This window comes from Pogoniulus pusillus, chromosome 18 (assembly GCF_015220805.1).
Source record: "Pogoniulus pusillus isolate bPogPus1 chromosome 18, bPogPus1.pri, whole genome shotgun sequence".
NCBI lineage: Eukaryota > Metazoa > Chordata > Aves > Piciformes > Lybiidae > Pogoniulus > Pogoniulus pusillus.
This window is the reverse complement of record NC_087281.1, coordinates 24,970,756-24,996,607: the sequence shown is the minus strand read 5'-3', so window position 1 is coordinate 24,996,607 and position 25,852 is coordinate 24,970,756. Positions and strand designations below refer to the sequence as shown.

Below are 25,852 nucleotides of genomic sequence, written 5' to 3'. Positions count from 1 at the left end.
TGCCTTCTTACATTCTTACTCCTATTTAGTGTACTATAAAGTTGCAGCCTGGTTCCGTTTCTCTTTTCTGATGCTTGCAGTAGAAGTGCAATTTTTAAATGTAAAAACCTTTCATTGGAATTTTCTTTTTCCTCATCAAAGCAGTGCCACTTTGTTTATCGTCTGCTGCTGCTTCTCGTTGTTCATTTCTTGTTCTTTTGTGCTCTATTTGTCTTCTGGAGGTGTTTAGTTAGTGGGATTTTCCCCCTGACTTGTTTCCTCTCTTACTTCCTGTCTTGAATCGTCTTGGTGGCAATCTTTCAAACTGATAGTAATGTGAAATTACAGACCTGTTGTAGTGAATGAATTGCAGAGTTTTATGCAGACTTTGTAGCTGGAGAAGGAAGGAAGAGCATGAGTAACTGTCTAGAGTTAGAACTAAACATTATGGATAGTTTTCCAAGAAGAATAATTTTTAGGGGTATTTCAAACAGGTAGTAATTTTTGGCACTGGTTATGCTGCAGTTGTGTGGACAAATTGTCTGTGTAGCTTGATAGAAAAGAGACTGTTGGGAAAAAGTGATGTGACAAGATTTGAAATCTAAGCAGTGCTCAAATCTTTGTGAAAGCAGGGATAAAAATGATGTGTAAAGCTGTGGGATGAAGGTTCACCTGGAAGTGGGGAGTGGGGTTATCTGCACTCTTTCTGCCAGCTATGGTCTTTCTCTACTCAGCAAAGTTCTTCACAGTAAAGAATGTTTGAAGTGAGGTTCACCATTCGCCTTTGGCAAATAACTACCAGAATTTGTTTTGCATTAGACATTTAGCCTAGAGCTATGTGGGAACGTAATGGTTTTTCTTTCTATTGGACGACAGTTTGAAAACTGTGTAAACTCTGAAGAAGCTAAAGATAGATACCTCTTTAGTGACCTGTTCAAACTATATTGTGTCACAAGTGATGAATGGTTTTTGTGGGTTCTGAGCAGGTTCCTGATCGATTGGCCACTAGTTAATGAGGTAGAAGAAGGGCAGGAGAAGCTGAAGTCCATCTGGCTGAGAGAGAGCACACCTGCCTTTTCTCTTTAGTTCATCTTCGCTGTAATGAAAGAACCAATTGGTTTAGAGCGATCAATGCTGGCCTATTAAGATCAGGCAGTGTTCTGATGTTGCCAAGGCAATTAAATGCAGCAGAGCAAGGATTATTAAAGAAAAAAGAGACCCAAGATTTTTGAATTGAATAAGAGTTACATTTGATATTTTAAGGTTGGCAAAAAAAGCCCAACGCCATAAAAGGAATTAACTCATTATCATGTTCTTCTTTATGTGAGATTGTTGCCATTTGTCCTTTAAATTTGATAATCTGTGGTCCTGTGCTTCTGTTAGTGGGGGTTTCTGTACAGTGTAGTGTATAAATTTGAAGGAGACATTTTGCTTTGAAATTTCATACTGGTACTTGAAAGCTTCCTCCTTTGGTCTATTGTATTCTGCACTATTAAACTTGTAGGCTGTGTGCCTCCATAAAAAGATGCATTCCAGTTGAGTGGGATAAAAAGAGCCCAAACCCTTAGTAAATAGTTGTAACACATATTTCACATCTGTTGGTAGGCTTGGAAAATTTGTTGTGTAAATAAATAAAATGCATTTATGGACTTCTGGCAAATCTTTTGCCGCCTTGTGTGGATGGCCTCACAAAGGAATGAATTGATCTCCTCTAATAGTTTTGACCTTGTCAAAACCATTATAATTGGCAATCTGGAATTGCCTTGCATTAAATGTTAGACTGTTACTTGCTCCATGTTCTAACTTATGAATTTTTGGAACATTGGCTTTAACTGGCAGTATTATTTTGTTAAGTTGAATGCCAGGATGCCCCTTCTGAGTCTCTTGTTTTTTAAAAAGAAGAGCCAAAGACACTTAATCCCATGACAGTAAGGAAATCCTGATCCAGCACTAGAGAGCTTAATTGTGATCCAGTGGCAGTTACAAGAGTATGTGTATGAATATAGAAGAAAGTGGGTGATTGACTATTTCAAGTAATCTTTCCCTTTTGAAAGGAAAGGGGTACTTTAACCACGTATGAGCTCAATCTCAACAACGAGTGGTTTAAATGGCATGCTTGTTGTAGAAATAAGGCCACTTTCTCCAGACTAGAGTTCACCAGGTGTTCACTCTCAGCCTTTTATTTGAAAGAAGCTTGGTCTTAGCAGTCCAGACTTTAGATGGAAGTGCAGGTCTGGATTGTCCCTCTCTGGAAAGGGACATCACAGCATAAGATTTATATATTACCTCTCAAAATATATTTTTGATGATCATGGTTTAATATTTCAAAAGTCATGAAAGTTTGAGTACTAATTTAAGTGTTTCAGACCTTTAGCATTAGTATTTATGAGAATATGAGTCATTTTGACATTGAAGTTTTTGGTGTAGAATAGGCATGTTGATAGACTTCACTAACAAAATACACACGGCTGGAGTCATAATGTGGGTGCATCTACAGTGCTTTCCATTTACAATGTATAAAACACACTTGCATTTTATTTATTCCTTTTAGGCATCCTCTTTATGCATGTGCAGAATTATTGCTTTGAAACAGAGGTGGAAAATTGAGGCTGTAGTGTGCAATTAAAAGCATATGCTCAGGTTTTAGCTTCTAGAATATGGCTATTGTACAAGAATAGTGAATTATTTATCATGAAAGAAAAAACAAACCCAGGATTCATACAAATTAACGTTGGCGATGCCCACCTGATGAGCTGTTTTCAGAATTGTGCTATGCTTGTGCAGAGGAACAGTTTGTTTTTAATTGAGAATTGAAAGAATTGTAGTTATGCCCTTTTATGCTTTCCATAATAGCCTGCTGGCACACAGGTGAATCCCATCCAGGGACGCTCTAACATGAGGTTGTAGTGCCAAGGAAGCCAACCAGTTATGCTGAAAGGTCTTTTCAGGGCTTTTTTTTCTTTGGTTGTTTTTTTTTTTCTCTCCACAAAACACGGGGATTGTTTTAAAGTCTGAAGCTAAATATGTAAAGAGGTGTCACAGTGATACCAGATCCCATTTATATGGGGAAAGAATTTGATTTTATTTCGGTTGCTTTTAGCTTTGAGATTAAAATCAAGTTACTTCAAAAAGCTTCCCCCCCCCACAATTGTATGTGGAAAATAGAATTTGACTTTGTGCAAATGAATTTTAGTATTCCATCTGTATAAAATTATTAGAGCTGAAATTTGTTAGTGTTCAACTTATTTGTGGAAGATAACCAAATACAATAGAATCCTTGAGTGGAAAAGATTATTTTTAAATACAGCTGTATCACACAGAAATCCTATTTCTGTGGTATGTCTATATAACAGTGACAGTGTGAGCCTAACGTGACTTAGGTGTGTGTGTCTTAGCTTCAACTGTGGCTATTGGTAGTCGGTCAATCATGGGGATGCAAGTTTCAGCTACTGTGATTCTCAGAGTTCTTCTTAATCCACAACACAGATTATAATACCGATGGTGCTGTGGTGTTAAAAGTACCATGGTTTTGTTTTCCCATGCTTCAGTCACTTTTTGCAACATAAATGTGCTCCTGACTCTTTTCTGTAAAATTGGTTTTAAAAGGTTGTGAGGAAGTCAAGAAAGCTCTACCATTGTATATGAAGTAGATGGATAAGTATATACGTCATATAAATCAATACCATGATTACCTGCTAAACATGGAGGCAGTAGGGTTCTTAAACATTTGATGTTGCTAAGTATGCAGGTTAGTTACTGATTTCAACTAAACTTTGGAGACTATCCTAAATATATCAAAACTCACTCTGAATGCATCAAATGTATTATCTATTTCAGGATACATTACCTAGTAGGGAAATGAGAAACACTAACCACGGTGTGAAGGAAAATGGTCATGAGCTGACAGGCAGAGATATAGTAAGACCTGAAAATGAAGTGTGAACATTTCATTTTTGAACACAGGTAAGAGAGACCAGAAGGCTATGTGACAGGACAGCCTTAGTTCTGAAGGTCAGACGTTTGGCTCCATGAAGGACAAAATAAGTCACTGGGTTGTCTCTAAATTTCTAGTTAATGAAAATACAGCAATAAAAAATATTGATACTTCCATTTCCAGAAAGAGATTTATATCAGTATGCTGACAAGGGTATTATGGAGGAAAAGATAGTATTAGCCCGATAATAGCTTCCGAGTCATAACTGACATCAATTGCAGCTAGGAATTAAAGCACCAAAGTGTAATGAAGAGCTGCCTGCTGAAGCATGTTTTTGCTACATTAATAAATAAGAATAAAATAGCTATGCTTCTCTTTTAGGTGCATATAGAAATAACGCAGCAATGAGTTCAAATTATCAGCTTAATAAAGTGAAGCAGAAGGCTAAAAGGTAATTCAGCATGTGCAGATAAATTGCAGCAATGTGCTAATGACAGTTGTGTCTACACTACTCTGCTATTTAGAAGAAAAACATTTTCTTGAAGAGGGTATGATACGAGCTGATGCCTTTACATGGGAACAACTGCCATTGAATGTTATAATGATCAAATTGAATTTACAGTGAGAGAGCTGTATACTCTTATAGCCATCTTGGGAAGACTAGATATAAGGCAGCAACAGTGCAGAGCTATCAGATGCCCTCAGGGTAGATGTGGTGAAACAGGCATGTGAATACCCCAGCTCAGAACTTCTATTTCCAGCACAAATGTGTAACTGCAGGCTTCTGATAGACTGTGCAATTCTTAGATCTGGTGTCTTTAATGGATAATTCTCACGACCTCACCTGCTATGCAGGATGAGGGCTTTTAAGGAGCTTCCTCATTTTTTTTCTTCTTCTTTTTTCCAAGTACAGTAGTATATTTCTTCATTGGGGAGTCACAGTTTAAATGTGTTAGCAAAGTAAACTCAGCAATACTTAGAGCACACAGAAGTGAAAGAAAGCTTTTTGCTTTTGGTTTGAGAGCTCTGTTTTGTTAGTGCTAGAGATGTTACTGTACAGGAAGAATTCTTCCAGATGTTTCCAAGGTGAAAACAGATATGGGACCAAAGTTTATAAGAGGGCATCAAGGGTATTGTGGTAAGTGTTCGGATGGATTAGAGCACCGGAAAAGGCTGTTCTGCATTTTGTTTTTATATGCAGAGAAAAAAATGTACTTTAAAGATATGCTTGAGTGTTTTTTGTCTTGAGCACACTGCTACACTTTATGATAGAGGAAAAAGTACCAAGAAGATTTACCTGGACTGAGGCTTAGTACAGTACCTTCATGAGTAATAGAGTATTTCAGTGATGGCATTGTTGGAAAAAAATGTCTCCTTTCTGAGTGCTACATGTCTTCTGGACTGAAAGACAAAGGTTTATGGGCAAGAAGTAAGTTTGTTATATTAGAGACTTCCAGGTAGATCATAATAATTATTTAAGGAGCCTTTACACTGTCATAACTTCACTCCAAGCCTATGAATTTGCAATTTTCAACAGTTTCAGTGTACTTTTTATATGCAGTGAGTTTGTTAGCTGTTGGGAAATAGTTGATGAAACCTCTGTCTGACAGTCCTTAATGTATAAATAGCTAAAAGAATGATGGCTTAATGCATTCTGTCTCTAAGTATCCAGAGAAAACTGTTTGATTCCCAGATAAATGTTTCTTTGGTTTTAGTGAACTAAGTTTCTACTTTAGGGTTGGTTTTTTTCAATGGATGTAAAACTTGCTTCACTGCAGCAGTAGTCACCATGCAGGTGTGCACAAACAGGTGCTGTCTTTTTCATGTCTGAGATCTGTTATTAAGTATCTGAAAGGTATTACAAAGGAAGATGAAGGCAGATGTGTTGTTGTTACTGATAGAAGAATGTAGTGTGATCATCTTTATCAATGCTTCCGTTCATAACACGCTCACAGTTGAAGTGTTCACAGTGGTAATGCTCTTCACTGCAGTCTGAGTCTGTTTTGTTGTTAGGCTTCTATTACTCTAAACTGTGGTGATCTGAAGGTGGTGTATAAATGGCAAATTGCTACATTCACCCCACCGAGATGTTTCCTCCACTAGTAATACAGGTGATAATGTGGGACAAGCTATGACTCTTCTATTTCCCTGGAAAAAATCCAGTGGCTGTGGGGACACGTTGTTTAAAGGGAAAGCCATTCAAGCTTCCTTTTCCAGTGAAAATACATTGCTTAATGCCTTGAGATACGACTCCTTCATTCAGCTGTTTATCCAGGTACTGAAGGTGCCTGCTTGAGTAGGGCTTGAGCTGCATAGATTGACAGAAATAGTGGAAGCATTCTGGTGAATGCTTGGAGTGACATTAATGTGGTGTTGTATGCAGAAGTTTGATTTGTTGCAGCTTGGCTTTACTGCATGTATTGATAAAAATGCTCATTTCTCTTCCGTTTGAGCTGGAGACGTCAGGGAAGAATTAACTTAAAGAGAAACTGTGAACCAAAGAGCAGCCAAACTGGAGATAATTTCTAAACATGTAGTGATTGTTGTTTTTTCATTAAAAGCATAGCAGCTTCAGCTGTTAGACAAAGTTTCACCAAAGTGAAAACTTCATGGCCATTTTGGGTGCTTATCTATTATGGTGGCTAGGTGTCACTGAGAAGAGGCCTATCTGCAGTTCAGTCGATGCTGAACAGATGTTGGAGGTCTGTGAGCTTTATTTTCTATTACATCTAAAAGACATAATGTTTAAAATAAAAATCTCAGTGATTTGGTTTGGGGTTTATAGCTGCCATTTATTCTGTTCTTCCATTGCTTCAAACTTGATTTTAGATTTAAGACTGTTTATTGTTTTCCTATATAAAGGGAACTGTGGAACTGGTTATAAAATCACATTGTTCTCTGGTTAAGTAACCGCTTGAAGAGACCTGAATTTAGTAGCTCAGTAAATATATTTCTGTCTTCTGCAAGTCTGCTCACCTGCTCACAAGTTCTAATGACATAGTCAAACATAAATTGTTTCCATATTGCAGGAGACAAAACAGCAGTTTGACAACATGATAACATCTGCCTGAGGCTGTGGCACCGCTGTACTGGTCCAGCCTGATGGTAGTGATTCGGTGAACTAATACCCATTGTAATCAATCACCTCGGTGCGATGCTGGGAAGTACTGTTCTGGGCTAATCAACCAGTTCTTCTCCTGATTGCTTATTAAATCAGCAAGAAAAGTGTGGCAAGTTGTATATGATAAAGGTGATTCCACTTTACAGCTAAAACAAATTGTAAAAGAAAAAGAAAGTGAAAGAAGAGAGAAGCAGCACAAGCAAGAAATATTTAACTCCTCTCTTCTCCCAGGAGCTAGAGCTCCTGGAGACTTTACAGCCCATGTTAAGATACTGGAAATTGTTGCCCATGTCTTCTGCTGTCTCACTGCTCCTCAGCTGTGTAGGAGTGTTTCTGCAGGTTCATGTAGGCCTACTTATAACCTGCTTGTATGATCTTCTTTTGCTATATTATCTTTTATTTCCAGTAAAATACAATTCAGTTTAAAAATAGGTAGACTTAAGAAGCCTACGAGATGTAATCTGCTGCACTGTCCATGTCTGGTGAATAGTCCCATAAATAGTATTTATTTTTCCTTTATATTTCACTTCAGGCCTGCAGTAGTTAGCAGTTATGTCTTGAATATGGTGGAAAGTGTAAGCAATGCAGATTAGAGACAATGATTGGTTGAGATAGGAACCATACATATGTGGTAGGTGTTACTGATAATGGAAACTGTCAGACCTTTCTCATATAGCACAGGACCTAGTGATTTCAGAGGTAATTGTTTGATACGTTCACTGATCTATCTCTCGTGAGACATTTGGTTTGCCAATCTGAAAAACATGCTTTATAATTTCCATGAGGCTTCTCTTCATTGTGTAGTCACTGGTAAGTATTTCCTTATGAATTCAAATCTTCACTAAATCATCTCTGAAATGCCTGTAAAAGGATGGTCATAGTTAAGAGTTTGGCTAAGAGCTGTGTTCTCAGGAGCAGAACATGTGTTGCACATTTTCATAGAATCATAGAATCAACCAGGTTGGAAGAGACCTCCAAGATCATTCAGTCCAACCTAGCACCCAGCCCTAGCCAGTCAACCAGACCATGGCACTAAGTGCCTCATCCAGGCTTTTCTTGAACACCCTCAGAGACTGTGACTCCACCACCTCCCTGGGCAGCCCATTCCAATGCCAATCACTCTCTCTGCCAACAACTTCCTCCTAACATCCAGCCTAGACCTGCCCTGGCACAACTTGAGACTGTGTCCCCTTGTTCTGTTGCTGGTTGCCTGGGAGAGGAGACCAACTGTTGAAGAACTTAAGTTGATGTTTCTTGTAAGTGATATCATTGCTGTGAGCACCTTAATCCATGAATCTCTGGTAATTCGGTGGGTTTAATAGCTTTATGGTCATCTTTTTAGTTAAGGAACCAATTAACAAAACCATCTTTGCCTCAGATCTAAAACCACTTGAATATTAACACCAAATGCTTTATGATAAATGTTTTAAATGTGTATGACAAGCTCAGCATGATTTTACCCCACATCTCAGCATTCCAAAATGGTTTGCATAGTAAATTAAATAGAGCCAGCAATACTTAGCATTTTCTAACCACCTCCAACTACGAGGACTTATATCCATAGCTACGATTTTAAAATCATATAAAAGTTGATTAAAAAGATGTGTCCAGTTGTGTTTATGTTACCAGTACTTATCTGATAGGCTGCAGTACTGCTTGCCACTTTCCCAGTGTAATTTTAACATAATGTATACTTGCCTGTATCATTGGATATATTTCTTAGGTGCTGTTGTGTTTAATCGGTTTGGTTTATTTTATGTTACTTTTTAATCATCTATTTTTACATTTAATAGTTTGTGTGCATTTATGACCCCCACTTCAGGAGCCTTGGAGGTCTTCTCTTGTTCTGTTTTGCTTACGTGGTCAAATACCTGGTGTTGCTCTACTTCTGATTAGTAATGATTCAGCCAAAGCAAGCTGAAGTAAAGGAGGTTCTTTCAGTAATTGTCGTGTTTTTTAATGTAATTTTTACCTTCTTTTGAAAACCAACCCTTTTTTATCACTGTCTGTCAGAAAGAGAGATGCCAAGCTAAACAAAAACACAGAGAGATGCAGTCACTGCAGTTTTGCATAAACGATTTTAAGCTCCTTGCTTTTGCAAGCACAGGTCAAGCCCAGATTTTCTCTTTTTTTCACGTGGTGGAGGTCTGTTACGAGATCAGGTGAAATTACAGATTCCAGGCCCAGCTCTAGATAGGTTCTGGTTGAGATCTGAACTGAAACAAAATCTGCAGAGCCACGTTGGGGTTTGAGAAGTTGAATCGAGCTGGAGATGTACAGAATGTGATGATTCACATGCAGGTGAGGCCACCTAGGGTTTTCTGGGGTTTGGTGGTGGTTTTGTTGTGGGCTGGTTGGTTGAGGGTATTTTTGTGGGGGGAGGCTTGGGTTTTTTTGGGTGGTTGGTTGGGTTAAAGAAACAAACAAAACCCAAAACCAAATCCACAAACAAACTATAAACATTGGAAAGCAGTAATATAAAAGTTACCATTGGTAAGCTCATTGTTCTTATGTATGTGTGATGGTTTGGGTGTTCCCTGCCCCACCCCACTTTAGAAATCACCCAGACTAGACTCAGCCAGCTCTGGCAATTGAATGAAGCTATTTATTTACAGCTAGCACAATATACAAGCAGATATTTACAGTATATTCAGTTATATACAGAAATACACAAGGTAAAAGGTAATACAGAAACACAACTCCCCTCCCAGAAACCTGAGTCTCTAGGAGGGGCTCTCAACCACCCCTTCACCTTCCCCCTACCTCTCTCAACCTTACCCCAGTCCCAGGGAAGGCCAAGGGGTTAGGAAGCAAAGTGGAATAGAAAAGAAAATGGAGAGTGAGGTTAGAGAGTGAGATCCAGCTCGGAGCTCGCCAGCAGCAGAAGAGAAGGCTCCCTTATCTGTGTTTTGCTTTTATTCCTATGCATTTCAGCAAGCCTATGAGTGCAGTAGACATCACCCTTGTTTTCCTTTCACAGCCTGTAATCTAGTTCTTCTCACCAAAACATTCTAGCTAGCTTCAAACTAGCAGTATGGAATAGAACAATGTTACTTGTGTTCCCATTGCAGTCAGTGTTAACTTAGTTAAATATATTCAGAAACTTTGATTGCTTCATTGATCTGCTGCTTGTATGTAGTGCTGTAAGAAAATATCTGGATACACATTTTAGCAAATTATAAAAAATTCAAACTCTTCAGCTGTTGCTTGTATTTGCATCATTGTGAAGGTGGAAATGTTTGTTACTCTACAGGTTTGTATAGTAACTGTACAGGTTTTGCAGGTATTATTGTGCTAGTTGTGGCTAGCTGAAATGTTTTGGTGAGAAGAATTAGATTGTAGGCTGTGAAAAGGAAACAGTGGTGATGTCTGCTTCACTCATAGGCTTGCTGAGATGTATAAAAACAAGAACAAACATAGATGACACAGAATGGCTCTCAGTTGCATCTGGTGCATGTAATTTTCTATCTAACCTGCTTTCTGTGTAACTAATCCTTCTGCTTTCTAATCTCCCTGGCCGATCCTCCAAACTCACCTTGCATGTAAGGCAAACTCTGGATCGAGGTAGAGGGGTGGAAAGAAGGTGTAAGAGTGGTGGGGAGCCCCTCCTGGGCACTCTGGTTTCTGGGAGGGCTGTTGTGTTTCTGTATTGCTCTTAACTTGTATATGGCTGTATATATTGTCAATATCTGCTTGTATATTGTGCTAAGCTGTAAATATCACACAGTATCACCAAGGCTGTTTCTCAATTTCCAGCTGTCTGAGTCTGGTCTGGAGTTTTCATAAGCATTGGGGGTGGGTAACACCCAAACCATCACAATTATGTACGCTTTTCCTGCTAAGACTTTAATGATTTTGTCTCGTCTAAGTGTTTTGTGTGATTTGTCACTGTTTTCTGTATTGGCAGCAGGTAAAAATGTAGACTCTTATTAGACTTTCTCATCTAAGTGCAGAAAGACTTGTCTCCTGTCAGAAGACAGAAGTGATTTCCATGTTTGTTCTGGCTTAATTCTTTTATTTACTTATTTATTTACATCCGCTTATTCCACATGATTTAATTCTGGCAATAGGTTTTTCCTCCTTCCCTTTTTATTGCGCTGCCATGAGTCTGTTGATTCAGCTGTGTGAATCTGGAGGATTATATGTTTTACAGAGCTGTCAATAAATGGAGTTTAGATGGCAGTGAATAGCACTGTTTCCTTTTCCACAAAAAGGCAAACAGAATATCTTCTAATGCCCTTGTGTGCTGGGCTGTATCTCGTGCATCTCTGTGGCAGTGATCAGAATGTCAATGTTAGCCATTTCTAAGCAGTTAGAGGACATGGGAAGTATGCAGGACTGGCTCTGGTGTCTCATAACAAATTCTCTATGAAGTAAAATGAAGCTTCATGGTAAGAGCTCCTTTTGTACAGAATGGATTTAGTTTCTTATTGTAGGTGGCTGTTCCTGCTCTGCGTTGCATACTTAGGTCTCTGTGTTCTGAAGGGATTGGCATCTGTGCATAGTATAATTCAGTCTGTATCCCACTAGTGGTATTACAGTGAAGGATCCTAGAGTACGCATATTCTTACACTTTGACACATACTTCCTAAGTACTGTTCTGATGCAGGTTGCTGAACCTGGGTATCAGGTGTCCTCCAGGGTGTCCACAGCCAAACCAGCGATATGGTCAGCAGCGGCTGTTACCCAAATTGATTGTCAACTGTAGAGAGCAGAAGTAAAACACAAGGTAGTTGTTCAGAAATGTGAGTATCTACAGTCACAAAATACTCAAGTCATAATTTCATGTAAAGGTCAAGAATTGCTTTGGGGAAAAATAGAGGATGGATGAGGGTCGTCACCGTGTGGATGTGTCGTATTAATCAATAGAATAATTTGAGTTCTACTAGTCTAAAATTCTGACAAGATCCAGTAGAATGTGCTGCTTTCCTTTTAGCTGAAATAGCTGGGGGGGTGATGCAGGGGGGAAAGAACAATACTTCCCGTAGTGGAAGTTTATCTGGCATGACTAACCATGACTAGAGAAGTCTGTGCTGTGGATGGCACAGCCCTTGAACACTCTCCATATGCATTAATTTCAAGCATGGCTAGAAAACAAAATCTAATGTCTTCTGAAGGGACAAAATTCTTACGCTGTAGTCCTGTGCACTGGGAAGTACTTCTAAACCCCCCAAAAAGTGATGAAGGGTTTCACTTTAAAGAACAATCCAGAGTATTTTCTGTCTTCCACCCAGTCATTTCAGTCTAAAGCCCATTGACAGAGGAGCTAATCCAGCCCTTGAATTGTGATTGTTTTACTCTGTGATCACTCAAAGATTTATAGATAACTTTATGTTGTATAAAGCTGCTTTGTTCCTGACAGAAAAGGGAACCATTTCTGATTTCACTGGAAGAACTGTCTGTAGTGTCTTTAATGTCTGTCCTTCTCATTGTTGTTTTCCTTCCATGTCTCTACCTCAGTGAGCAATATAATTAAAATTCATAGTTTGGCACTGGGATTTTGATTACATAGTTAATTCCTCATCATTCCTATGTCTGCTGTTAATCAGGTTTGCCCAAGCTCGTGTCACCCCCTAACAAAGTACTCTGAAATTTTTCGGTTCATTTAGGGTTTGTTTTTCGCTCGTTGCAGCTCGTGGTAATCAAAGCTTTTAAATTATCTTATGATTCAGCATACACAAGTGAGTCTGGTCAGAAGGCTTCTTTAATTAATGACATACTTGCCAAGCACAGAAACCTAAGGAATGACTCTGTGTGGCTATTAAAAGTAATTAGTATGCACACTTCTGTTGATTTAATCAGCATAAAAGATACCTGTATTGTATTTTAGGAGCTGTCATCTGTTGAAAATATGATCTTTAGTTTGTTTCCTCTTTTTTGTTTTTTTCTGAATCAAAGGGCTACAATAATTACAAGCATGTAGAATTGTAGCTGGGAGAAGATCCCGCATCTCAGAGGTGAACCTGTTTGTTCTCACTGCTTGAACAAGCGAAAAGTAACTGTAAAGCCATGTGAAGTTTTGCCTTATTCTTAAGCATGTTAAAAAATCTAGATCAAATAAAATGTTTTATTATGGACTTAGAGGTTTTCTTTTATTTCCATGTGAGTTATTGTTTGTAACATATGGAGGATAGAGAGAGTGGAGAATTTACTCTTTTCAGCAGTCCCAGTCTTGCCTTTCCATCTGCTGCTTAGAAAACTTCACACATTTTCAAACAAGTGATGACCCATAACAGGGATGTTAAATTTCTGAAATCTGTATGCTTTGAGTTAAGACTTTGCTGCTCATACTGAAGTTGTCCATGGTGTGGCTTTTAATCACTATCTTATTTCTAAGCCATCTCTCCTTTTTTTCATCAGTTGTTTAGTAGTATTCTTACTGAGATGTACTTCAGTATTTCCAGTGTCTCTTCTGACTCTTCAGAGACAGACACCCCTTTTCATTGGTGGTATTTGAAATTCAGGTACAGCTTGTTTGCATAGCAGCACTGGGCGATGTATTTGAAGGAAGAGTACAGTCTCAGGCTGTGGCAGCTTTAGTATTGTGCATCAAGTGGAACATTGAGCTATGAACTTTGTGCAGTATCTGAGAATGTGATTTTAGAAGTAAAGGCATATAGAGTAATTTTGAAGGTTGCAGTTTTTTGATTTCCACCAAAAAGAAGGCGGCAAGATTCAGGCAGGAAATCACACTGACTGTTCACCTTTACAGACATGGGGGAAAATTATATATCTATGTATTGTACTGAGGACAAAGGATGGGTTTTGCCGTGTTACTGTTACTTACTGTTCAAAATAACTGATAGGCGATACAGCATACAAGAACGTTTCGTTCTGTGTGTTGGCAGAGAACTTTGCTGACCAGTGATGTTTAACCTAAGTGTGCACCATGAGCAAAATGCTTATCTCATGGCAAGCTATTAAAGTCTTGCATATTTCACCCTCTAAATACCTGCATACATACATACATTTATATATATACACGCACACACACACAAACCAACCCAAACCAAAAAAACTACAAAGATGATAGAAGTAGTCAAGAAGTTTGCTCTTATGATTTCACAACAAGAAAAAATAAATTATGAGGCCATTTCATGTATTCCTGTTAATATTATTACTTTGCATATTCTCTAAACTCTTTAACAAGTAACTGAAGTATGTCAAAGCATTTCCACTAATAATGCTTTGTTGGTTAGCCTGGAGTGTGTTGTATCCAGGGTGTTCATGCCTGAGAGACATGAGCGAGTCTCTACAACGAGCCAGCCTCCACATGCACTTAAAAATGTTCTAAGATTGTTCCCATGTTTATTTGAATTCTGTGCTTCTGGTGTATTGCATCTCCTCTGTAACTTCACAGCAACTGACTGGTTCATCAGGGCAGGTCTGGAGAAAGGACTCCTGTTCCTCTGTACTTGAAACCAAGCATATTGCTTAGGATTCATGCATTCTGATACTTCTTAATTTGAATTGATGTGTTTAACACAAAAGTTTCTGCTGCGTGGGTAACCCATTTTGTGGAGCGATGGTACTTCTTTTAGGCATGTTTCTGTGTCTCCTGTTTAACACTTACTCAGATGGTGCACAATGTTCCATTTAGCATTTTTTAAAAATGCATAGTAAGAAATCTTGTATCTGTTTGGAAAATGAGGACTGAATGAAGGTTTATGGTGGTTTATAGAGGGCAAAGCCTCCAGGGTAATGCAGCAGGTGAATGGGTCACAGTGTTCAAGAGCAGCTCTGTTTGATTTGCATTTAGGGTCTAGGAGTATAAATTACAGAGCCAGGAATGAAACTCAGAGCTAGCTTTGTTTCATAACATTTAACTACTCAGATGTTTATTTAATTTTTAATTAAAAATGGATATCTGAACAAAGACATTAGTATCTTAAACATCCAGTATTAGAATTGGAGTCAAAGTAGAATAAACTTCTAACTTCTGCAGATACACCTTGCTGAATCATAGAATCATTCAGGTTGGAAAAGACTCCTGGGATCAAGTCCAACCAGTGACCCTACTCTGCAAAGTTCATCCCTAAACCCTGTCTGTGTCCAGTTCTTGTCCCTTCAATTTAAGAAAGATGTTGAGGTGCTTGAACATTTCCAGAGAAGGGCAGCAAGGCTGGGGAGGGGCCTGGAGCACAGCCCTGTGAGGAGAGGCTGAGGGAGCTGAGGGTGTGCAGCCTGCAGAAGAGGAGGCTCAGGGCAGAGCTCATTGCTGTCTGCAACTGCCTGAAGGGAGATTGTAGCCAGATGGGAGTTGGTCTCTTCTCCCAGGCATCCAGTGACAGAACAAGAGGACACAGCCTCAATCTGTGCCAGGGCAGGTTTAGGCTGGATGTCAGGAAGAAGTTCTTTGCAGAAAGAGTGATTGGCATTGGAATGGGCTACCCTAGGAGGTGGTGCAGTCACCATCCCCAGGGGTGTTTAAAAGGAGGCTGGATGAGGCACTTAGTGTCATGTTTTAGTTAATAAGAAGGTGTTGAGTGATAGGTTGGACTCGATGATCTTGAAGATCTTTTCCAACCTGGTTAATTCTGTGATTCTCTGATATCCCCAAGCACCACATCTAAGTGACCTTTAAGGACATCCATGAGCAGTGACTCAGCCACCTCCTGGGGCAACCTGTTCTCATGTCTGACTACTCTTTATGTGAAAATACTTTTCCTAGTACCCAGTCTAAACCAACCCTGGCTGTATGAAATCATTCAGTATGATGAAATGCAATTGGCAGAGGGATCTTTTTATTATAGTTATTGTTGTTATTAAAGCCTCCATGAGTATGCATTTGCACTTAGAGACCATTTCTTAACCAGTAGGTCCCTCATTTTGTTTGTTCTGGCATATTAGTCCAGATCGACTTTTTGATAGGTTTCACAGCTCTTTTCAAAATTTATGTTGTTTATTTTTCTGGTGTTGTATTGGAGCAAGCGTGCTGAGTAGATGCACATTTGCCATGAAATTTATACTCTCTTTAGGACTTTTGTTCTTCTTTGTTCTTTCTGTCTTTTTTTTTTTTCTTTCCCCTGAAGTTACTCTTATTACAGGTCTGCACACTACAGTGCAGCTGAATAATTCTTACTTTAGCATATGCAAGTTTGTCACGATTCATTTGTGCTACCTGACTTTTTTTTTTTTACCCTTACAGGTATATTCGAATTGTTGGGACCCACAACACAGTGAACAAAGTTTTCCACATTGTGGCATTTGAATGCATGTTCACGAACAAAACCTTTACTCTTGAGAAAGGTCTAATAGGTAAGCAATAAAATGGTTTTCCTTTTACATGAGCCAGCAGTCACCATTTAAGACTGACTGTAACTGCACTCTTAACTCTGCTTCTGTTTCTTGTTTCCACACAGAAATCTCTAACTTGAGTTGCATGATGCTGTATGCACAGCATTATTTGTCTAGTCCATGTGACTGACTTGAAACTTAAGGTCTGTGGATTAATTGGTGATGCTGCAGGAATGCTAAAGTTCAGGTTTAATCAACTGCTGCTGACAAAGCCGCTCGTGATTGAGTCGTTCTGTGCTGCTGCTATGATGTGCTTTGGCCACCTACTAGGTTAGCCTCAATTCTGTGATGAGAATGGAGTAACCAGAGTTGTTTATTGCAGTGAAGATGGATTTTGGCATTTAGTACCTCTTATACAACCTAGTCTCAACTGCTGAAAGTAAACTCTCATGAGTTGATTTCCCCCCAAAGAATCATAGACACTCTTAGCCATGGCAGAAGGTTCTATTGGCTACCTTTATTCTCAGAATGCCGTGTTGGTGGAGCTCTGTTACCTCTGGAGCTCTGCATGCCTTATATAATACTGATTTAAGTACCTCTGCATAATACTGCGTTGCTTAAAGTAGAAATCCCCGACAGAGCAATGGTATTGAATGATAAACTGTGTCAAATTGAGATTTAATATTGAAGTATTTAATAGTCCAAACAGGATGATTTCTGTGCTTTCTTCCATATAAACTCAGGAGTGAAATCCTGAAATTCACTGGGAAGTGTTTTGCTGCCTTTCAGTAGCCTAGGTGGGATTTCTCACAGCTTGTTGACTCTGGCACGAAACTGAGAACTTCAGCGTAATTCTCAAGAGTTCATCCTGGTTTTAAACATATATTTATGTGTAAAATGTACAGCTGTGGTAGACAGAAGGGAAAATGTTTTTCAGAAAGTATTGAGAGGGCAGATTGGTAGTAAGGCAGATTTGTAGGGAAAAAAAAATCTGAAAAGACATTTAGCTGTGAAAAACTGGAGCCCAGCTCTTTCCTCCCTTTCCCCATGCGTTACACATGTCACTGCATAGTTAGACCTGATCTCTTGAGGTTTGCTGTATAGTTTTCATGATTCGTTTTTAGAAGCATGGAATAAGTAGTCTGACAAATCACACCTTGCTGCTTTTTGTGCTGTATGGTCTCTAAGAATACTAGCTGTCCTATAATTTAAAACAGAAAGTTTTGCCTTTGTGTTAGAGAGTTTGCAAGTAGCATTTCAGTTGCTGTTGACGAGAAAATGGAATGAGCAGTAAGGGAGATCAGTGCTTAAAGAACACGTCTAACTTCGGTAAGCTTACTAGGAGAGATATAAAATACTTTGAGTTTGCTAAAATCATTGAGCTAAATTTCAAATCTGACACTGCCAGCTACGAATTCTTACAAGCTCCATAGAAAATCGGAACTGCTTTGTGCAAGTAAGTAGTGCATCTATCTGTATTTGCCTTATCAGCCTTACTTAGCAAATACTTAAGGCTCAAATAACTTATTTGCTGTCTTTTTTTTTCTTTGTGTTTAACAGAAAGATTATTGGTTGTAACACTTGACAAGGTAGTGAATCTGTGTTTGTGGAACTGTGCGATGATTTACTTGGCTTTCGGTCCCCAGGGAGACTTTGTGGTTTGGGGAGTGTTTTGGTGAGATGAGCTACTCGACTAGGAAGTTTCATGTAAATATGAGGACAGGTTTTTTTCAGTGTGAAGGTGACGGAGCACTGGAAGAGGCTGCCCAGGGGGGTTGTGGAGTATCTCTCTGGAGGTACTCAAAACCTGCCTGGATCTGTTCCTGTGTGATCTGCTCTGGGTGATCTTTCAAAGTCCTTCCATTCTCTCATTCTGTGTGTTACAGTGTATCTGTTGATGCATTCATTTTTGTAAGTTATGGAATCTTACAAGTAATAGGCTTTAGGCTATTCAAGAGTAAGTATACACTGTTGTTCTTAGTGATTCAGTGTGGGTCAGTCAAGCTGTTGTAAATCTAAGTCTTTTGAAGTAAGGAAAGAGGGACCTGCAGGGCTCTACAGCTTTTTATACTGAAGGGATGATAGGTAGTGCAAGATTTCAGTGAGCAGTTAATTGAAAGAAGGATAAGGACAAACTTCTGATTTTAAGTGAGGCAGCAACAGTCAAGTGTGTAGCTCTACAGAATTTGTGGTGAGAGAAGGACAAATGGAAGGATTTTGGGACTAGAGGCAGTCCAGCTGTGAAATGGTGCAGGGGCACAGTGGCTGTTCCACCACCAGAATTTATGGCCATGAATATTATCCCTTCAAAAATGTTCTCAACAGTTCTGAATCAGGGAAGTGACCTTATATCCACCCTCTGACTTGGTTTACATAATTGTGGTGGTTACTGTAAGGTAGCACGTTGCCTGGCAGCCTTGGTCAAGCAGAATGTCCCAGTTCTGCTTCTGTAAAAAAATCTGTGTGGCTACCAGTGGAGTAGCTGGCACAGATTCCTGTTATTGCTCCAGTGAGAAGTTCTAGTGTTTGTTCCTGTTTCTGCAGTAATTGAATAGGGTAAAGCGTACTGAAAGCGATTAATAAAGCTCCACAAAATACATGAAAGTGCAGTAGTCAGAGTAAGTTGCTTTTAAGCTGGACTGAGTATAGAAGCTTTCATCCTCAACTCCTGAAAAGCTGCATTAGGTGATACTGTTGGGTTCATAGGTAACACTGTTGGTTTCATAACTTATTCCATATGGTATTACAGATGTTATTAAATTAGGTTAGAACAAACACAGCTGCTGTTTCTATAACTTGTTTTATTAAGAAAATAAATGTTGGTCAGTCCTTGAAGGCCATATGGTCTTTTGAGAAAGATTTTGTGACCCCTACTTCTACAAAAACAGCACTGAAGATATTATGTGGAGAGTTTGTCATTTCAAATAAATAAGACCACTGAAGTATTTGTTTATAGATGTTATGTGGAGATATGAGAATAATTAATTATTTTTCATGAAACCTATCCAACTTGATCAGAAAACTGTATTACAAAGACAGTAATTCGTCAGTTATAGTACTACTGATACAAAGCACCTATGTATCAGCTGTCACTGTGAAGTGCAGATTAGAAGGGTAGTAAATAAATAACCAAAATGAAATGCTGTTTCATGGTAACAGCAGTTTTATCTTGTGTTTTTGTGTACAAGGTTTTAATGGCAAGTGTTAACTTGACGTATTATGTTCAAAAGCTCACATGGAATATGATTTATACAGTGCCAAATGGGGTACTGACATGACCCAGTGGTAGCTGAGTAGCAGTTCTGAAATAGAAGTATCAGGAAGTGCTCTTACTAGCACTGTCTGCTATTTTAGTGTTGGTTTACACTTTGTTGTCTTGTGAAACAAGGCAAGTGCAGAAATTAATTCAACCCTAAGAAATTATTCCGTAACGCAAATGTTAGAGTTAGCCTTTTGACATGGTGTTCCCTCTGAGTGTGTGAATAAACAGTTCTACGTGTTAAATTCACGAGATTGACTTGTGTGAGTTAACAGGCATGTCAGTGGTTTTAAAGTCTCAAACATACAGTGTTTGCTTTTACTGAAATTCCACCTCTGAAATTTTGAGTAGTCTTTAGACATTAATGCTCAGTGTAGAATCCAAAACAAATGAAAATTTTCACAACCAAGAGGCACACTTCTTCGGAGGCAGAAGTGGTAGCCCGTGTGAAAGGATGTCTTGTCAAAGCTTCTAAGCTGCCTGGGGGCAAGAAGCTCCCACAGTGTCTGACAGAGGGTTGGTTTTTTTCCACCTAAATATAGGAACTGATTCCTCTTTTCTGTCTCCAAGGGGAAAAAGTGATAAACTCGCATAGTCCTTCAATCAGTATCCAGTGCTGAGGGGCAATCAAGGGCTGCACAGGCGAGTGAGTTTGGCCAGCCTGCTGTCCTGTTTTGAGCCTGTTTAAGGTCACAGGGAGTGCAGTGTGGGAGGCTTTTGTATGAAGCTGTGTTTATCTGTAGTCTGTCTCAGTCTATCAGACTATCTTGTGGCTTGTACATTACGCATGAAAGGGAGAAGAGTGAATAATGACTGAAGAGCAGGAGATGGATATAGAATATTGGACTGTCCTTGGTCAACCTTCAGGGAGTGCTGTGCAGTACTTATGAGTCATTGTCAAGCTTCATTTGTGTGCTGTTCAGTGCTTTAGGAGAACTTGGTTTTGAAAGGAAAAAAATAAATGAATAAATAATCATTCACTTGTGTTTTACTCCCTGCCAGTTAGTCCTTAAAAAGTATGAAAGAGTGAACCAGCCATATCAGTTTCCTAGTGTGTGATTAAGCTTTGTAAAAGGATTGCTTGCTCATTGAAAGAAGCAGTTGGAGGTTCTATTTTTGTATCTAGTTTAGTGTTGCTGTCATATTTTATTTTTTCTCCTTCTTAAAGGTTAACTTTCCTTCAAAACAGTGCAGATTTCCCCAGCAATGTAAGCCAGCTCTGCTGCAAGCATGACAACTTGAAGACAAACAAAACACTGCAGGAATTTTGTTTTCCCTCTTTCCACAGGAAAGGACAGGCACGTGGTTGATTGGGTCACTGCTGTCCATTCCTCAACAGAGATCTGTTTCCTGTGATTGTGGTTGCTTTTTTTTGCCTTTTTTTCCCCCCCCTCCCTTATTATTTCCAGTAATACAACAAAGGATGTGTGCTTCTTAAGGCTTTTCTGAAAGAACTGCTGTTTCCGAAAGCTGCCTTCAAGCAGGGTGTTCAATGGAAGAGCCTCATAGTCCCCACCGTGGTCACCAGCTGAAAGTATGGCCATTCTTAAGGACTTGAATGCACTTGTTCTATTTATTGGATCAGAAATCATGACTTCTAGCAGACATAAACTGAAATAGAGCCTTCTCTGACAGTAGAACATAGACAAATATTAGTAGAGTGTTTTTTTTCTAGATAAATAAAGCTTGCAGAAAGCTTTTCACTGAAAAAGGTATTAGTATTTCTGGAGTTCTTGACTGATTTCTCAGATTCAAATGCAGCAATGTCATCAGCAAGTTTCAGCTCAGTTAACTAAGAGTATGTGGAAGGGGGAGACAGGACTTTGACACTGCACTTTTATTTAACTAAAAAGTCTGTAGACTTCACATTTTCTACTGTGTAACAAATAACTACCAATTTATATACCAGATAAAGACTAAACTTAAATTTTTGACATGTGGAAAATGAGAGAAAAATCTCCCCTGAGACTAGCACACCTTCCTGTTTTTCTCCTGGAATATCTTAGGGATAGTTGAGTAAAATACCTGTCTTGTCCTTAAATGTAGCTGGTACGACTGGCCCTTAGGCCATGCCCTGAAAATTACAGCCCTTGGTAAAAATACTGTACCTAGGACGAAATGTGCTGCCCTGCCTTTCATTGCTCCATTCTGCAGCATAAGACCAGGAGACAGCAAAGCAAGCTTTAAGAAATGTTTTGATGCTGCTCTCCTGTAACCTCAGTCATCTCATTTTGCTTACAGCATGTGTAGGCTTTGCTAATGCATGTATTTTCTGTTCCATCAACACAAGTCAGATTTGTCAGAGTAAAACTGTTGCATGAGCAGTGGGAAGGAAAAAAAAGATTTCCGTATTTGTAATCTCTTCCTCTGCTTTCTCTGGAAACGTTGGCTGCTGTGAAGCTGGACAGCTGATAGAAGTAAAATTGAAAAAAAGAGAAAAGGAAAAAGAAGTCATAAAAATAAAAGCAAGACTTGGTTGTGGCAGTGTGTTTTTGTAAACCAGTGACCTAAGTTGAAGGAGAAATTCTGATGGGGAAAAAGGAAGACAACTGAAAGACTTGAAAATACAGCACAGAGCAGTCCCCACCAGATGGTGTTTTTAATAAATTTATCAAGCTGCTATAAAAAATGATAATGAGCATTCTCAAAACAGGGAGTGGCAGATGCCCTTAGAGAGAATGAACAGTGTAGCACCTTCTGCACACTGCAATTAGTTAGAAACACTTTCTAATTAACCGTTGTAGGGAAGACCACAAAATTTTATTAGCACCACACTAGGACAGTTGCTGTGCGGTTGTTACGGAGTTTGACTAATTGGGGTAACATCTTAAGAGATCATGGACTGGTGCAGAAATCTAATGTGAGAGAGAGTGGGATGATGCTCAGAGGGCCTGCAGGTAAAATGTTGGATGTACTGAGCTGTACTGTGTTCAGTTAATGCCTTACATAGCTTGGAGAGTGTCCAGAATATGCTATAGAGCCTCATCGTGAAAGTTGTTTTTGACATTCCATCATTTACTTGATTTTTAAACCAAGAATTCAGTATCATTCTTTTCCTGCAGAAAGCAGTGCTAAATAGAAATGCTTTAATACCTACATAAAATGCATTCCCAAAGAAATTCTCTTATTACCAGGGAAGAGGAGGATAAATAGAAGGCAAGGTAAATTTTATTCTGCTGCCAGTGTTCTTACTTTGCATTGTTAGTCTTTGCCTTACTCGGATTGTTCCCAGTGAAGTACTTCTGATGTCTACCACCTGCTCCCCCCTAAGAATCTGGCAATTCCTGCGTGTCCCTTTTCACTAATAAAGAATCAAGACATTTCTAGAATAACAATATGACAGTCTTAGTAATGTTTTAATGAGCAAACAGGATGGTAGTGTATTTGATAGTGCAGTAGATTTTTCAGAAACTGCTCCTTTTCCGTTGCCTTGGGTTATTACTTGGCAACAAACTTGCACTTCTTTCCCCCTGTGTCTTTTAAGGTGCTTCAACTGGTTGGTGACTTTCTTAAGATTATGCTTCTGACACCATTAGCAAACTTAAAACCTAGCTGTGAATACGAAAGCACCTCGTTTTGGGTGCTGGAGACTCATTAGTTTTGAAATCCAGCATACCCATACTTAATCTATTTTCGGACGTTGTGGTATTTTAAACACATAATTTGCCTACAACTATTAAAAGTGATTAAGTTATCAGTGTGCATGTGCTTAAAGTTGTACATTTGCATCTGGACTGTTTATTGTGTATGTTCTTGTGAAAATTCAAATAGTGTTGGGTTTAAGTCTTCTGCATTTCTCATTCTTTTATTCTCTTCTTGTTCTTGTTTGTTGTTCCTTCTCTGATTTTCAGAAATGTTTGGTATTCGGTGGTGTGAATTTGGAAATTTAATTAAACTGAGTCTTGTCTTGGATAACTTTTATTTCTTCCCTTCTCTTATAAATTGCATGACCACGAAGATCGATCGCCCTTTATCAGAGGCCAACACACAGAATCTTAGCTCTTTTTCAGTGCAGCCTGTGTATTTTTGTTGTCATTTGGATAAAACAGCAGATGCTTTTAACATTTCCCCCCCAGAACCAAAACACCAAAGGCTGAGCTGCAACCTTGACTCTTACATGCTCAGAGAGCATAATTTCTTCAGCCTAGTTAGTAGTAATTTTTTTGATTGAGAATAGAGTTTGAGAAGTTGAAGAGGCTGGCTAAAATCTGAGCTTCTGAGGCAAGTGCTGGACCTGACAAGGGCATCTTAAATATTTTTAATGTTCATCTGTCATCTTGCTGGAAGATGAGGTTCAAAACACTTGTTTTCTCTGAATTACAAACAGAAAGAGAGTACCATACTTGATTAAATTTTAACATAGAAAAGTAATAGATAATTCCAAAAAGATGTGTTGAAACACTGGAGTAACAGTGCTGGAAGAGTCCTCTATACACAAGAAAATAGACCTCCTTCTTACGGCATGCTCCTAAAGGAGCTGCTGTTGTCTTGATCTTTGAGGAAATTGCTGAAACAATGTCAAGTTTTAGCTATGCTGTGAATTCTCTTGGTTTGAAAGGAACAGAGAAACTACTTATCATTGGATTTGACTTATATTTAAGACTAAGTAAGTGCAAGAAGAGTACTCCTCTGCTTGGAAAGCTTTCTAGAAACCAACACTATAGTTACATCTTTTGCTAAAGAATAACAACTCCACCACCACCACACTCTTATTGCCAAGTATGTAATGTTCCACTGCTTCTGAAAACATATGACAAAGGATTATAGCATCGTTTATCTAACTTGGTTTCTAACAGCAGTAGTCCAGGCTAGAACGTTGTGGTTTGGATGTACCAGGAAGGAGGAACAACTGAAAGCAGATGAAGCAGACACAGGGACTGTGGTGTTGGATGTGTACACCGATAGCAAGAGATGTTATAGAGATGAAAGGGGGAGTTCAGTGTAGATGTTGAAGCACAGTGTAGCACTTGCCTATATAATCAGAATTGTAATCTTACCTTTTGGTTTTTTCTTTTAACTGAAACTTACTTCCTCTTGTCATGGTTTTCCCAAGGAATGTTATTACTAATTGGAAAATTTAGTGACTACCTTAACTTGCTTCTTTCTCTCTGTGGTACTCAAATAACTGCATATAAGATGAAGGAAAGAATGCAGATCCAATGTTCTGTAGTAATACCTTTGACTTTCTCTAGCACAGCAGGCTACTGCATGCTGAAAATTTATATGGCTGTGTAGGAGACAAGAAAAAGAATTACCCAGAAAAGACCCCTGATTAAAATAATGAGGAGCATGCAGATGAGGAGAAGGTGGAGTATGGCTCATTCCTTCACTGTCTCCTGGCGGAAAACCATTATCCTGTGTTTTGGTCTTCCTCTTTCAAGAATAAGGGTTCCAGTTATTTTTTTGTTTTGCTGATGGGATATTATAATGTCTTCTTTTTTGTGGTATTTAATCATACCTTTTTCCTGGCTCTTGGTTGAATGCAAAATGCTTCCGCATTTATTGTTCCACTTGTGTGGCAAACCTATTGGTCTCTCCTTCCCTCTTGTAGTCCAAAACTTGTAGTGAAGGATTTTGTAAGTACTAAAAAGCATTTTCATTTCCTAAACCCTTGAGTGCAATTTCTGATCACTGTCGGAAGTATAAAAAGGTCCACAATGAGTCTCCTGAGCTGTAAGACTTCCAGCCCTTGTTCTGAGGACTGAGTCCTGCCTTCCCACAGTGCGTTTAACTATCTCACACTATTTTTCTGTCTCTCCTTTTTTGTTGGTTTTTTGTGGGGTGGTGGTAGGCAGGGAACTTCCGTTATGAAAACAGAAGAAATTGTTTGAAAATTTCCTGAGTGTTGCTGAGCAAGACTGTTTTTTCCCAATGGTTTTACAAGAGTGCTTTCATATCACCAAGACAGAAATCTGTCTGCTGATTTGCTGGGCTGTTTTGGAATCACTGCTATACAAATTATCTGTGCTTTATAGTTCACGTTAAATAAGAGCTAAATTTCCTTGTCGTCATCATACTTTCATCATTTTCTTTTTCTTTGTCTCATTTCTTTGACAGAAATAGAGGCCATTGATACCCAGACTGCTTTCTGATTGTGTCTGTCATCTCGGTGTTTTTAATTCACAGTTCCCACGGAAAATGTCGCGACGATTGCAGACTGTGCCAGTGTGATTGAGGGTGTAAGTCGCAGTCGCAATGCCCTGTTGAATGGAGACACGAAAAACTACGACTGGGATTCTGGGTACACGTGCCACCAGCTTGGGAGTGGAGCTATTGTAGTGCAGCTGGCACAGCCCTACATGATTGGATCAATACGGTAAAA

General features: G+C 39.0%; 1 protein-coding gene across 6 annotated transcripts in view; it reads left to right on the top strand.

Annotated features, from left to right (window-relative positions):
- Positions 1-25,852, top strand: part of BTBD9 (BTB domain containing 9) — a 113,831-nt gene that overhangs the window by 50,151 nt on the left and 37,828 nt on the right. For all 6 annotated transcript variants that reach the window (XR_010305620.1, XM_064158847.1, XM_064158848.1 and 3 more), the window contains 2 exons: positions 16,183-16,292; positions 25,657-25,846. Coding sequence is in view for 5 of the 6 variants with exons in the window: in XM_064158847.1 (XP_064014917.1) it covers positions 16,183-16,292; positions 25,657-25,846 (300 nt within the window). In the remaining variant the exon portion in view is untranslated. The remainder of the gene's footprint in view (positions 1-16,182; positions 16,293-25,656; positions 25,847-25,852) is intronic.